General features: G+C 40.5%; 1 protein-coding gene across 1 annotated transcript in view; it reads right to left on the bottom strand.

Annotated features, from left to right (window-relative positions):
• si:ch211-285f17.1 (sickle tail protein homolog) overlaps positions 1-16415 on the bottom strand; it is a 108908-nt gene that overhangs the window by 27629 nt on the left and 64864 nt on the right. The window contains exon 3 of the mRNA XM_053342424.1: positions 10-205. Within this exon, the coding sequence (XP_053198399.1) occupies positions 10-205 (196 nt within the window). The remainder of the gene's footprint in view (positions 1-9; positions 206-16415) is intronic.

Raw genomic sequence — 16415 nt, 5'->3', positions numbered from 1 at the left:
ACAACATACCTAGCGAGCGGTCCTTTGTCTGGTTGGTTGATCGCACCACAGGCAGGCTGGCACGAACCCGGCTGCCTCGGGTGAAGCCTGTGGGTGCGTCGGCCTCTGACATGGTGTCCAATGAGTCCAGTGAGGCCAGGGAAAGGTGGTCAACCTGGTCGCCGATGTTGGGCTGAGGGCTGGGGCCGTGCTTGGGGCTTCTGCTCTGGAGGGGGAGGCACATATAAACATATAACACGGTGAGTGTGAGACCATGAGGACTATATACTAGATGATACATGCATGCATGAGTTTTTTATTCCTGAAAAAATACACAACAAAGTTTTCAAAATTTCCACTGACTGTCAAACATTCTCTTTCAGAGGATGCATTTGATTGAGTTAAAAAATAACACTGTAACACTGTGTGTTATGAGTCACACACATTCTTTAACAAACTAGAATAAAGCACCTTTAATTTTGACTTTGAGCTTGGCTCCAGCATAACAACTACAGTAAATAAGCCAAAAGATTTCAGCCATGCAAATGTGCACAGAAGTGCATGTAAGTGATACATGTTAACACATCTAACACTGCTCTGTAATGACTCACAAGTTCACGGTGCTGAAAGTTATGAGGAAAAAGGAAGCTTATTATCATTTCAAGGGAATTCTAACTTGATTTAATTAATGATACTAAGAGTTTTAAAATAGTTCAAAACCTGCCCGATGACACACTGAAAGAGATCAAACAGAAGTCTATAAATGTGTGTACTGTGGAAGAAGAAACTTCTTTTAACGACTGATTACGAATCAGGAATTGAGTCATCAGAACTTGCAGATCAGTTTGCTACTCTGTAATTAGATCTGCTTGACGTGGCATCCTCGAACCAGGGCTACAATAAGACGATATGTGATGAGACTGCAGAGCCCATTGAGCTATTGTACCGTGCTGTAAGGTGATCTGCACTACAGGGACGAGGTAGGACTAAACCTGAGAGGTCAGTGAACACTGGGTTCTTTATGAAATACTCTTCTATCCTGGCAGAAGGCGTAGAGCTAATGCAGCTGCAGACACAAGGCCAGGTCTACAAGGTTATCTTTAACACACATGGATGCACACAGTGATGTTCACTTACAGTCGTACACGTACAGACAAATAAAGAATTTCAGCATTTTACACTAAGTGCAGTTGACATTTGTGGGAGCTTTCACGGCTGAAACTGGTTTAACTAGGCAGCCAAGTGAGCTTGGCAGACACAAACAGGGCAGACGCTGAGTAACGGGGGGGGTGTGAGGGTTGGGAACATGGCCACACGGCAGATGTTAGTGAGGATGCACGCGTAACCACACACAGTGACACACACAAACAATTGCATGATGCAGATAAGATAAAAGGCCGACTAACTCTGTGGGGCAATTGGATTTTCATCAAGTACCCCTGAATGTCAAGCTCAGAGTGAAGGGAAGAGAGCATACCCTGTAAAGACTGATGGGAGAAAAGAGGAGAGAAGGAGAAAATGAAAAGCAAATGGCTAAGAAATGCCAGTTGGAGGGTGAGACGGAAAAAGAAATGGTCATCAAACAAAACAGAGGAGCCATGGAAACAACTCAGTGTCAACAACAGACCAAAGGAGAGTAGAAAGAGGCTAAAATGAACCTAGATGTGAAGGTATCTTCACACACAGTTGTCAGTTACTTCCCACTTTTATAATCTTATTGGAGCTTAATGAGTACACTCCTCCACCATTTAATATTTTCTGAAGACATATTAACTGCCATTATCAAGGTAATACAACTTTCAGTTTTATAATAGAGCATTTCAAATCATCACTATTCATGTGATATTTGACAAGTCATTGTGTGTGAACATTTTTTGATGCACCTTCACAGCTTCCTGACACAGCAGGCAAAACTGCTGAGCCATCACTCAACTACTGCAATTCCATTAAAGTACGCTTAGCCTGCAGCACCCAAGGATTAAAAATACATGAATAAAAATGTGCCCTTATACTGTTAGTACATGATAATAGTCGCCTTTACGCAGAGAGGTCACATGGAGTTGACGTGTCACTTGAAACCAGACATGTGTTGGGAAATTTAACCTGGACACTGAATGATTTATGAGTGTATTCAACGGTGGTGGGTCCAAACAGCCTTCCCTCACTGCTGTTCTCTCTTCTCATATGCTACTGTGTCACCCTTGGGAATCTTGAATCATATTGGCTTCCTCCATCACCTGTAGGTAGTAATTATGTCAGAGTGGTCTGGCTGCGTAATCCAATATTTACCAAAATACCAGAGCAGAGGAAGAAGAGCCTGCATTCAAACTTATATAGAAGTTTACTTGAGTATCATATTATATGAGTTTACTGTCTTTCTACATGAATAAATCATACAAACAAAAACGTTACCTGTTAGTTTTTAATTAAAATTTCATTGGAACCATTACTTATGGAAACATAATTTGGTAACATGACAGCACAATATGATCCCAGGGTAAGCCAATATACAGAATATTACTAGTGAACTACTGCCAAGCCCTTTTGTTGTCAAAATTTCACTCTAAAATATATTTGAATGAAAAAAGTCTCACAAGATGAAAACATTAATGTCAGTGCTACAGCTAGGCTGATAAGTTGACAGAGTAGAGACTGTATCCGTTAATTACTATATATCATATGTTGGCTGATGCAAGTAGCAAGAAATTTAAGCACAGAAATCCCAAAGATATTGTTAAGGCAATTTAGAAATAGTGCATTCATAACACAGCTTGTCCCCCAAAGAGCACTTTTTAAACAGCACATAGGTGATCATTGTTCTTCTTTAATTACAAAAACAAATAAAAAACTATGAACTAAACTTTACATATTTATATTGGTATCAGGTGTAAAAAAAATCCAGTGTTGGTCAAACTATAGGTGAGTAAGACATACTGTAGATGCTTGTTGTAGCCACCACAAGCTACTGGCGATACCAGACCATATAAGGCTGTTGTGGCAAACCATGAAGTACTGTATATTGCATTGAGAGATGGTGAGTTTTATTGCTTATAAATTGAACTATTCATTTGTAGGAGGAATATTGTGTCATTTCTTCTTTTAAAAGTACATATAGCCTTAAACACCCTAATAAGGAGAAACAAACTTGCAGAAAAGATATTACAATAGACAGCTGAGGAGGTAAAGATAGACAGATAGTAAAAGCGGAAGCAGCAAATTGCAAATGAGACCTTCTGTCTGCTTGTGGAAAGGGGTAATTAAGTTAAACAGCTCCACACCAGTTCACATCAGACAAATGAGGTGTCCCCTCCAAAGGTCGGCAGTTTAGTCCAGATGAACTCCTCCCTCTGTCTCCATCCCTCTTTCTCATGCACACACACTCCAAGATCATCATCACGTGAGCTGCTTGATATTGCTGAAATGTCTCATATCAAAAACCACTTCCTTTCCCTGCTAACCACTTCCTGCTTTTGGATCCAGATGTGAAAACCACAAGCCAACCACTGATTAGCACTGTAAAACCTGCTTCAACCCACTCACACCTTCAGTACATTCCACACCAGTGATTTTTCTTGCTTCAGCTGTACAGGCTATGATTCTGCTTTTTCAGCAACAGCTCCTTCTGAACACCACATTTGCTCTGACAGCTATGATGAATGTGGAACTGAGACACCGACATCAGCTTAGACATGGAAATATGACAAGTAATAAAGTCATGAAAAGACCCTTTTGGGAAGGAATGTGTCTAGAAAATAGATCTTTAAAGTGTCAAAATAAATCAGGAAATGTCTATTACAATGACGGTGGGTTGTCTGTGAAGAGCTATATCCAGTGTTAGTGGATTGTTATTATAAGACCTGGGTCCAGTATGTTCAAGCAAGTAATTTGCTTCTTGTAAATGCTCACATTGTGCAGGTTAAAGATGCTATGCATCTTAAGATTTCACACTGTCAATCAGATTACATGCAGAAATGATATATTATATGGCAAGTGTAACGTGATGGAGACAAACAATGACTATGGAAACAACCATGCTTGCAGAGAAAATAGAGGATGACTCTTGTTCAAATGTATGTTGTCAGTGTGTTAGTTTGAAAGAAAGAAAGAAAAATACAAAGAGAGACTGAGCGCATGCATGAATGAGTCAGGCCATTGTTCCAGAAAATCTGACCCAAACCCAGGACATCCTGAAAACATTCATGCAACTGTTGTCTTACAAACAGTATGTCATCAGAATGACAGCTCAGGTCTATGTTTGTATGTGTCTGTGTGCCTGCATTCCCAAAATATATGTAATATTCAAACTTTATAGTTCAATGCTGTGTGCATGTAACATACAGCACAACATTTCACTTCTCACTACATCTGCACCTCACGTGGCATGCATGTACAGTGTGGGTGCTTTTCATAGCTTTCAAACCAACAGCCTGTCACTTGCCTTGAATATTACATAGCCATTTCAAACTGAACGGACGATGTTGCGTGATTTTGCAAAGCAGAATAAATTATGTTACATCATGTGGCCCCTGTCTTTGCTCCTGAAAGACAGACTGACATGTGGAGCTGAGATGGGGCGATTAATGTAAATTACGATTGTTAAGAATAATGGCAGCTCCCCATCAGGAGCCTGCTGTGTCACTCATAGAGGCTTAAGTATAGGTACAGCACAAAGCCCACTGATTGGTGCCTACTTTCTTATATAATCACCAAGGTTGGGGTTGTAATAGCTTTCTCATACCATGGCCTGGCTTTCACCTTAACAAAAAAGGGGGCATTCTCCTCACTTTTGGGCTACATCATTTTGGAGATCTATGACATGACACAACGTTTATTTCCTCAAGTAAACAGGAAGCCTTATAGACAGCTTATATTCACACATATTTATCTACAACACTGTCAGGGTCCAGGCACAATAGTGTGTATTCAGGCATGCATTCCTTTATGTACACAAACAGGGTGAACACACACGTAGGCAACCAGAGAAACAAGTTTCATTCACTGTTCTATATTGTCTTTCCAGACGTGAAAGAATGTAAACACGGGTTGAGGTGGAGGCTTGTGTGGCTTTAAACACAAACTCCAGCAATGTGAGCACGGCTTTCCACTTAAGATGCTAATTTGACCGGGGCTCTGGGGAGCGGAAATATAGCTAACTGTAATTACCTGGCCTGATCTGTATGGGAAACACATAAACACAAGAAGGTGGTTCTGCAGACTGTTAACCCCTTACTTAACCTGTCTCATTATGACACATTATTCAGTTTGGAGAGTTGAGTCTGGCAAAATTAAGGTGGTAAGTGTTGGTGTCAAATATGAGTTTGTGTGTCTGCTGAAGTGTCCTTGAGCAAAACACTGAAACAGCACTGTCTTCCCTCCAAAATTAGAAAATCTATTTAGATGAGATTAAGATTTGTCACATTTTTGCATCAAAGACCAAAAGTCCAACAAAGCTGGTGCAAAACTACAAGAGTTCATTAAAAAAACAACACCTGCATGAGTCTGAAACTCAATGCCCCAGCAGTTTTGCACAACTTTGAAACATTAAAGCTACTGTCAATCAACCAGTCAGCACTCAGTCCGTATGCTGTCTGTGGACAGACCATCATCCATTGTCTCCCCCAGCCTTAATGACATACCGAAATCCCCTAGTCATCCATTCCCATTCATTGCTACTACATCCCTCTCTCCCTCCCTCCTCTGATGCATTCCTGCTCTAATCCCTTCATCCAAATCCCCAGATGACCTTTCAGAGATGGGCTTGCTTGTTAATTGGTGTGTTAAAAGGAGATGACTTTATAGTATCCACAGTCAAAGTTGAATATCATTGAATGTCATTTGACAATAGCAGTGGTACAAGTTGTGGGAGTTCAAGATCCCTTATCTACAAGTTTGTTATCAAATGATCATGCTAGAAATCTGTGAACAAAATGATACCCAGCGCTATTCCAGCCTCATTAATAAAAGATGACATTGGCAAGTAAAATATAATCAAGCAGATCTGTCATTCAGAAGTGCTTAATCAACAGCAGAGACAATACTGTGCCTGTTGTTGACCCAGTGCACAGTGGAGGCAAGATGACTATCTCTTCCGCCACTTGTGACATTTCGAACAACTGAGCTACACCGACCAATTGATTTCAACCACTCACGCATACATGAATTAGTGACGGTTATCACCAGCAGACATCACCCCGCCCCTGAATGAGCAAGGTTACAAAAGTCAACTTTGTGTAACCATCAGATATATCAACCAAAGGGAGTTAGAGAACACCTTCCAAAGCTGGTTCTGGCATGCCAGGTTCACCAACTCAACCATGTGCAATCAAAATTTAAAACACTCTAAAGGATAATATTGTTCTAAATTATCTTAAAAAAGTATAAATGCAGCATTTACCATATTAACTTGTCGTGATATCCATCCACCAGTGGCTTCTATTTGAGACTGGAAACTCCCTGGTCAAAGGGAAACGGTGTCTCCTCCTCCAGTGTTATTTCAGCCCTTGTAGCACTTGCTCTGTGCAACTGCCCTATCCTGCTCTCTTCCCTTTTTGCTCTACCTCACAGCGGATGCCCCCCCTCCTGCCCCCTATCCAATGCAGACACTGCTCCACACCCCTAACTATTCAACAGCACAACACAAATACACACAACTCACACCTGGTGGACAGCAGGGGAAAGTCATTATTTGTATGTGTGTGTATGCACTGAGTGTGTGGCTGTGTGTGAGATAGAGATTGCCTTTGACAGCGAGGGATGTCTGCATGAATCACAACGTTCAAATATTTCCCTACTTGCAGATGATTCCAGCAGTATCAGATCCCTACTACCTTTATAAAACTCTTCAAAGTTTCCATTTGGTGTCAAAAAATTAATTTAATCTTAAAACGGTAGATTCAACACTAATCCCTACATCATATCTCAGCTTCCATCTCACTGCCCTGAGGCTGGTGGCTGAAGACAGAGAGATGACACTTGTGTCCCGGGGAGATAAGACCCCAGTCTACCCTCAGGGATATTGAGGGCCTATAAGATATACTCAGCAGGCTCTCGCCATAATACGCACAAATACCCATCCAAATGAATGGACACACACACATACACTAAGCCAAATAACAGTACATAGGCAAAGCCTGGCAAACAGGAAATGCAATAGGTGTTGCTTAGTATACTGTACACTGTTTTATTGACAACGCAATGTTTTGTGGTTGCTGACATGCAGTCAAGTCTAGGTGTTATATAAGATGACAGATCCAGACTTACACAAAGACTGGCAGATCATTAACTAGTCTTGCATGCAACAATTTGCATGCACCTGCAGTATTAGTGTGTACACATAAACTCTGTCTGCCTCTCCCTCCCACACCAAAACCATGACAACCAAGCATTAAGACCAGGAGACAGAGTTGCTGCCCTACAGTATATGCTTCTCTGCTCCTCAGCACTTCCATTAGAACAGTTACCCACCCAAAAATCCATAGAGACTGTGTCTGCACTATGACCTCTTAAATTAAATAAATTAAAAGTAAACAGAAGAGGAGTTACATATACGAATCTAACAAAAATTAACACCAGCAGTGCAACAGTACAATAAATTAGGAGAATTAAATGTGAACTCTTAGACAGTAGACCTCATCTGATCTCATCTTAACCTCAGTTCAGTTCAGTTCAGTTCAGAGCTTTATTGTCCCTCGAGGGGAAATTTGGTTTGCAGTGACCTGTATTGGTAACCAATCTAATATCAGACTATATCATATTGGTTTATTTTTTCTTACTGAAACCTGACTGTCATGAAGAATATGTTACCCTAAAAGAATCCACACCGCAATTTCTCCGATTAAACTCAGACAAAACTTTAGTTATTGTGCTTGGCTCTAAACACCTCAGAAAACATACAATCTAATAGTAGGCCTATAGCTTCTCCTGATGACTCCTTTAACTTCCACATAACACAATTTTTTTTTCACCAACCTACACTGCCAAACCAGGCTGATTCTGTCTCAAAAAGAAAAAAGAAATCAATGGCTCAGTTATTGCAGTTCCTTATTATCAGGTTGCCACAGCTTATCCAGAATGCAGCTGCACGTGTACTGACAAGAAATAGGAAACACAATTATATTTATCCTGTTTAAGCTTCACTCTACTGGCTCCTTGTAAAATCCAGAACAGAATTTAAAATCCTTCTCCTCACCTACAAAGCCCTTCATGGCCAGGCACCATTATATCTTAAAGAGCTCATAGCACCCTATTAAACCATTAGAACATGGTGCTCCCAGAATGCAGGCTTACATATGGTTCCTAGAGTCTCTAAAAGTAGAAGTGGTTTCAGCTATCAGTCTTCTCTACTGTGGAAACATCTTCCAGTTTCAGTTCAGGAGGCAGTCACTCTCTCAATGTTTAAGAGTAGGCTTAAAACTCTTTTTTGATAAAGCTTATAGTTAGGGCTGGCTCAGGCTTGCCCTGAACCATCCCCTAGTTATGCTGCAATAGGCCTAGGCTGCAGGGGGACTTCCCATGATGCACTGAGCTCCTCTCTCCTCCTCTCCATCTGTATGCATTCATGTCCCATTAAAGCATGTTACTTACTCTGCACCTTCTCTCTTCTGTAGTTTTGTGCTTTCTCGTCTCCCTAATCGCTCTTACTGTTGCCCTCTGCAGATATTTTTGCCTCTGGAGCTGTGGAATCTGTATCTGTGATTGCAAGCCACCCACTGTCTCTGTGATCCTGCTACATCTTGAACTTTCAATGCAATATGCCCCTCCAACCCCCACCCTCTGTCCTCTCTATCGGTGGAGGCAGATGGCTGCCCACCGAGAGCCCGGTTCTGCTCAAGGTTTCTTTCCATTAAAAGGGAGTTTTTCCTTGCCACTTCTGCCAAGTCTTGCTAATGGGGGAATATTGAGTCTCTAAATAATATTGTAAAGAGTATGGTCTAGTCTTGCTCTATATGAAAAGTACCCTGAGATTACTTCTGTTATGATTTAGTGCTATATAAATAAAGCTAACATAAGATAAAATAAAATAAAACTGACTTGACTCCCTCACTGTCTCCTTTATGCAAAGTATTTGCTGATGGGGCTATAGAGCCATGATCTGTCCAGACTTGCTCTTTATAAACAAAATATCTCTTCATCAAGGGCAAGACACATTTTAATCCCTTAACATTTGCAGTATCCCAGAATAACAATAAATGTTTGTTTAACTCACACACACACAGGCATAAAGAGCACACCCATTCATATTATACACAGACACATTTCAGAGAGGTCACTTATTTGACACGTCCCCACATGAACCTCTCCTGTCTACGGAGATCTCTCTGGTGGTAAAATAAAGGACCTTCCAGGTCTAATTTGAGCTGAGAATGTGTGGATGTGTGTGTGGCTGCCCGGGGTCACAAAGACAAAAAGGACTTTCTTCTCTCTAGAGAAATCTGAGTCCTGCATCCTCTACACAATGTTACACACACATACAGTATACTCACACATAGACACTAGTAATATGATCAAAGGCACATAACTCTAGCAGTGCCAGAGATCAGTTGAATTTTTGCACCTTCATCCATTCTAAAACCCTAGCTGGTTTTAAATCACAGTATTTTGTTAAGTGTCAAGTCTCCTTTTTGTCCCATGAAACTAGCCCTGATAATGGCTTTGCTATTCATGCCTAATTAACAAGTCACTGAGGACCAAATACACTCCTCCAGTGATCGTAAGATTTATTATACCCGCTCTCCCAGAGGAGAGTTTCTCTGTGTGTCTGTGACTGTGGAGAAAAGTCAGATAATCAGTAATATCCTGATATTTTCATCAGGCTTGACAGAACTGCATCCAGTGTTTCTGTGTTTTAGTTCATCCACTGCACATCACTGTCATGAAAACACTGCAGTTTAATTTATGCCTTAAAGATAAATATGACTTTTCTGTGCTTATTGTCATACTAACAAAAAATCATTGTCCACTATTGTTTCCTCTCACCGGTTGTAGCAACTTGCAGAACACTCATTATCCACTTGTGACCTAAGTGACCTGTTATTGACCTCAGAGACACAATAAGAAACTACTCGTACACACAGCCATGACCACTCAGTTCAGTGACGTTACAATCCACCATGTATAATAACTTGTGGCACTCCCACTGAGGACAAACAACAGCACCAATTGACGCTTAAGGTGCTATATCACTATGTTTCCCCTGCACTGTGCTTCAGGCATATGACTGACTTGTTTTGTTAGCTGAGTGTTAACACTGAGTGTTAACATTGTAAGTGTTAAACCACAATCCAAACAAAACATAGAGAGAGCTGAGTTGCTTATACAATGTAAATAATTGTATATGTAAAACATGAGCCATAGTTGAGGTAGATTATGGTGTCAACCTGACTATGAGGCGCTATGATGAACTGAAGCACATGCTCTATTTCTGTCAAATAGTCTAATTTATTACCAATCCCATTAGCTGCTGATGCCTGAAATATATACTTTTCCATTGTATACTTACACATATTTCCAGATGTTCCCCATCATCATCTATGTCATCTTGTTTATTAAAAGAAAAAGATTCAGTCTTTTTTTATTGGCTGAAGAAGTATTTTAAACATTTAGAAAACCAACTCTGCTAACTTTATGCCAAGTTGCCGCCATGCTTCTCCATCCCACACCCACACTCCACCCCTTTCCCTGCCCTGAGAAGAGCCAACTGGAAATAAAGCCCAGGAGATCAAAATAAGGTTTGAGACAGATGCTTGGATCTGGTCCTGTCAGTGGTGAAACCATCCTAGTGCGCCCCTGTGTCTGCTTTGCCTTTTGAAGTTAGGTTCATACCTTTGGCCCAAGGTGGAGTCCAGATGTTGGTCTGCATGCAGAGACTTGCAAAGCAAAGGTACAGATAGAGAAAACAAGGGCAAACACCCCTCTTGCTTGCAACGCATTTGGTTCTGAGGGTCATAAAGCTTGGAATCTTACTGCATATATATCAAAGATATTAACAGCTGTGTCAGTAATGGCAATCCATCAACATGAAAGATTTTGCATCTGGCTACCATAACTGTAGACTGAAGGCAGGTCATGTTATTTGTTGGCAGCCTCTGTAAAAACTCACTGTTTTATTGCATTGTTTGTCATCGTGTATATACTGTACATAATTTCTGGCCTAAATATTAATAAATTAAAAGATCAGAGGTGCTTTTTTCATCCATGTATTGTGCTGGTGCGGCCCTTTATAACACTACATCATCAACAACAACAGCCATTATTCATGCCAAAGCACATAGACATGCAAAGACCTGAAGATTCTGTGCAACTATTCTCCTTCCCATCTTAATTGGTAAAGAAACTGCTCAGTGAATCTATAAATGCTGGTGAAGTAAAAACTGTTTTTCACGAAGAAAGTTATTGCCTGCCATCTCAATTTGTACAGTCCAGCTGATTAGTAGTTTTGAGAGACAAGATGACACTAAATGTCAAAGAAGAAGTTCCTCAGGCTGCAACTGCTGTATTGACAAATGGCCTTAATTGTACCTAAAGGAATGTGAGGTCTTAAGGTTTAAGAGGTCCCTGCCATTTCCCCTCCATTCTCTGCAAATCTGTCATGAAAACGTTCTAGGATTCTCATAACCATGACCTGCCCGTTAGGCTTGAGCAGCAACAATATAACAGAAGATAACTCCGACTTCTGTTGTTAACTTAAGCTTGGGCTAATACAACTCTGTTATGCTACAGAACAGTGCTCTGAAAAGAGCTCAGACCTGATTAGCTGGTCTGATTAGCACACTGGCACTGCGTTTGAGACAGTGTGTAAAATTCTGTCTAGCTTGACTCATTATCAGTGGTGATCAGAGGCAGGTCCATCAGGGCCTTCTGTCAGAGCAGCTTAACCCCCCCTCCACACTCAGGATTAGACACAGCATTGGCGCCACTCCACAGACCACTTGTCCTCTCCGTTGGGGTGCTGCACCCCTAAAACCCAAACCCCCACCATATAACCCTCGTTAACTGGCAGGTCAACGCATGCCTGTCATTAACCTTGTGGTTCGTGTTTGTGTTACTTGAGGTAGCTCTCAAAGTGTCATTTCATGCAGAGGTGGCAGATGCCATTAAGACCAGCCCAGGTCCTGCTCCTGATGGTTGGTGGAAGAGGTCTGATGATTAGAAACAGATGTTTTGCTGCATACCTGCTGCACACAGTGTCTGATTGTGTGACTTCAGACACAAGGTGCAATAAAAATTACAACAAAGAAGGGTTTTGTAAGAATACATCATTTGGTTATAAATGTTATTTACACATGCACTTATAGTGCCAGATCTCAACTAACTCTTGTGATACCCTTTACACAGTAGGACAATGAATGATTAGACTGAATGTATTTTCTGCAGTTCAGTTAAAAACAGGAAGGATACTCCCCCATAACTCCCTCCTGTTCTTTTTTTCTCTGATCAGATTTCTTGCAGGGAGTTGATGCATGCTCACAGCCAGTGCTATCTAGCCGACCTTGGTTCCTTTGGAGTAAGAGTGTAGCAGGGCCAGGAGCCCACAGAGAGAAGTATGTGGAGGACTGGCCAATTGTTACCATGCATCAAAAAGGCTCAGAGGGAGAGTTTACAGTACATTTACTGTCTATAATGACAAATAAAAACTATTTATGTAGCTTTGTTCAACATGAATTGGTGTCATGGTGCTCTGTGTCATCTTATTGATGTTAGTTAGTTGTTAATAAATGCAACATTTTCAAAGTTCATTCACTGTGCTGCTTTTGACTTGCTGCCCGACTACTAGGACTTCCTGAAACACGATCCTTCGTGTGTGATCTTTTTCAAGGCTTTGCCCAATGTCTTTACTCCCATTAAGCATTTAGGGGTTGACATGGCATCAGTCTTTTTTGAAAAGCAGTGAATTTTATTTAAGACCAGGATCATAAAGTAAAAAGATCATTGTTATTATGTTTCCTTTCTCTGCAGCTTTATAACTTTGTGCTTAAGATCTAACCCTGGCAGGCAAAAAAATGTTGATAAAATTGGACTTTAATGGATAAAGAAATAAAGGTCATCACAACATCTAGCAACATTTAGATTTTTGATAACAACAGTTATAAAACGTCTCTTGCCTTTGTTTGTTGGCAAAGTTTGCTCCTGCTGACAACAACACACTCACTTAGAGCAAATAAAGATCTCTTTAGCTGTCTGTTTATACCCAAAATATTACTGCAATTTTAAGGAGTTACATTCCTACAGGGGGGGAAGTCATAATTTAACGCTGCCAATAGTAACCATGATGTATGACAAGACAGTTATCTATTATAGTTCATGTGTAAGTGAAGAGGAAAAGTGAAATCAAACATATTTTAGTTCAGAATCAGAATCAACTTTATTGTCATTATGCAGTTAAACAGCACGACGAGATTTGCTTGTGCAGCCTCTAAAAACAATGCCTACCATCGCACACACACTCACACACTCACACACAACTAAGTGCATCAGTAGCATTGCATTTTGAGATGCCTTCAGATTAAAAGAACTTTTAATAACACAAAAACAGCAGCACGCTCACCATGTGTGCCATCATTTAAACATCAAACAGCCATAAACCAGTTAATAAATAACTGTCAGAAAGCAGTTCTAAATGCAGGCTAGCGTCCATGTAATTAATAATGTACTGCATTGCAACAGCCTCAAAGATTTGTTACTTTTTTTGGTTAATGTAATCTAAAAGGTTAATGTCAGAGAGTGTTACTTCATTATTTCTCAATAATGTCAAATATTTGTGACAAAATAAGGAATTATCAAATTTTAAGCTAGAAAAAAAAACACCCTTTGTTAAAGGGCTACTCCAACAATTTGGTATTGAACTTGTTATGTTACATGTATATGTTGCTGTGTCAGTTTTGATTGACATTAGCATTTTTGTAGTAGCAGCACTTACAGTATATTGTCTTACATTGCTAAAATTAAAACAGCTGACTTCACCTTTTTCCGTCAAATCCTCACCCACTTACACACTAAACTGTATACTGTAGAAACACTACACCATGAGCACCTGTTAACAAACTGCACAGACAGATAATTCACCCCTCCAGATACTCAAATTGCTACTATAATCTGTGTTCTCATCAGCCAGTGGATTATCACAGCTTGGGGGGGGAGGCAGACCTGACTGTTTGGTGCCCATGGCAGCAGACAGCTGTCCTAACATGGCCGCTCGCCTCTGTAGAAAAACCACTGGCCTAGCAAGTCACAGCTCATCACGCACAGACACTGACACACAGGCAGAAGGAAGGAGTTTGGTATGTGTATGTGTGTTTGTGATCGGTCAAGCGGTTCAGTTTATGCTCGTCAAAGCCCCTGGACAGAGAGGGGTGAGAGCAGAAAGGATGGGTGGCGGTCAGGCCAATGGGATGTTATCTCATCTCCCTTGGGTGGGATCCAGGTCTTTGCAGGCCTGATGAGGAGCAGAGGAAATTAAACCACTCGCTTTTGTCGCCGGTTTAAGGATCACAGAGAGTGAGGGAGAGAAATAAGTCACTCAGTGTGTGTCTTTGTGTGTCGGAGTGTTTGTGCAGTCATGCTGGGTGGAGAGGGGTCATCCACTCTTCTGACTAAAGCGATATCATCTTCCCAACCTCCGCTTGACCTTGATAAGCCTCCGCCTTTGTAACTCAGACCTCTGGAGACACTTTTTTTCTCACCTCTGAAGAATGCACTGTTGCCACTTGCTTTTCCTGTATGGTCGGCACTTTTACGTTGACGTGACAACAGTAGAAAGTTTTATTTACTCTCTCATACTATCTGTCACAGATTTCACAGTGATACTGTTGTGTGAAAAGGTGACTTGTTTTCTTACTGTTTTCCCTCAAGGCAGAATAATTATAAATCCTTGGGACACCAAATGACAAATGCTTCAATAATCTTGCCATATTTGTTTTGTTTTGTTTTAATTTTCTGCGGTTTATATTAGCGTTGAATGATTGCATCCCTCTTGGCATTCTGAATTAGATTATGACAAATTTGGTCTTCAATCAACAGTGCTGCATTTAGTGCAAGAAATTCATGCTCAAACAGGTCTGCCTTGTGACAGTATCTTGTATCTTCTTCCCTTACATGATAAAAAGCAATCAGCACTCAATTCCCATCTCCAACATCTGAATAAAATATGAGGAGTTTCATTCAAAAATCAATTTAAAACTGTAATTTCAAACAAACTATTAATCAACATCAACAGACCACTTTATCTCTCATCTCATTCAGTGTTTCAGCACAAACAAGGTGGAATAAAACATCATCTTTTAAAGTAAGCCTACCAACAAAAAAGCACTAGCGGATCATACTCTGTTAATAAAGAGAGTAAGTTCCAAACTAAATTCTCCATGACCCTGGAATCACCCAAAACATTATTTTCTATACATCTTCACACAAAGGCAAAAGATAATCATCTTTCTTATTATTATTAATATCCAGTAACAGTGTGTGTATAACCAGCAACGACACACTTTAGGAATGCTGCTAAACAAATCTGCCAATCCTGAACACATTACCAGCAATGTAATGAAGTCTCATGAGAGAAACAAGCCCACTTCTGGAGTCAATTGACATGAATCAATATCTATGTGCACATTTGATCACATGCCAAGAAAGAGACAGTGCAAATGCAATATGGAAAACCGCAAAAGTAAGATTGTAAAGGTAACTGTGGATCTGTATAAGTACTAAAACGACACACATTTAAGTCAACTTTGCATTAATACTGACCTACTTCCCTAATTCTTAAATTATACCAATACAAAACCGCGCAGTAGCAGTAATAACAACAACAGTAATACGGTAGCAGTAACACCATAACAGTTAGTCTTATAACTATATTGCCTCTGTAATCTTCACCGCTGTGATAACCATACAAGATATAGCATGTTGTTATAATACAATCCTTCTTTATTTCACTAGACAATTCGCTTTGCGATTACGGCTACATAATTGCCATCTCGTTAAAATGATGGGGAGCTTCAGGTGACCGTATGTTTGAGATGAATGACAGCTTCAAGGCGTCTATCTCACTTAACATCACAGTAAAGAGATATAAGTTACGTTCAAAGACTTTTTCGCTCGTTTTTTTTCTGATAAAACTCGGTTGAAAACTTTTGCATTCGTCTCTCGGGAAGTTTGCAGCACCTGCCAGCCCACTGTTGTGCAGTGCAGACACAGCGCAGTTAAGCTTAAGCGCAATAATTGAAGTAGTAGCACTCACAATGCTGTTATGAATGACCGGGAAGCTTCTGACTGCCTAACAGAAATACAAAATGTTGGCATATGGTTAGGTAGCCTACCTTTATTGCCTCAGACCGGGCTGGAGTCACAGATCTGACAAGTGTATTCCTGCCAGTGTAAAAAGTTTACTTTTATTCCTCTGCGGGATTCACGCACAGTGATCCGTGCCTCCAAACAATCTTCTG

Source organism: Scomber japonicus, chromosome 21 (genome assembly GCF_027409825.1).
Source record: "Scomber japonicus isolate fScoJap1 chromosome 21, fScoJap1.pri, whole genome shotgun sequence".
Lineage (NCBI taxonomy): Eukaryota > Metazoa > Chordata > Actinopteri > Scombriformes > Scombridae > Scomber > Scomber japonicus.
This window is presented reverse-complemented; position numbering and strand designations above follow the sequence as displayed.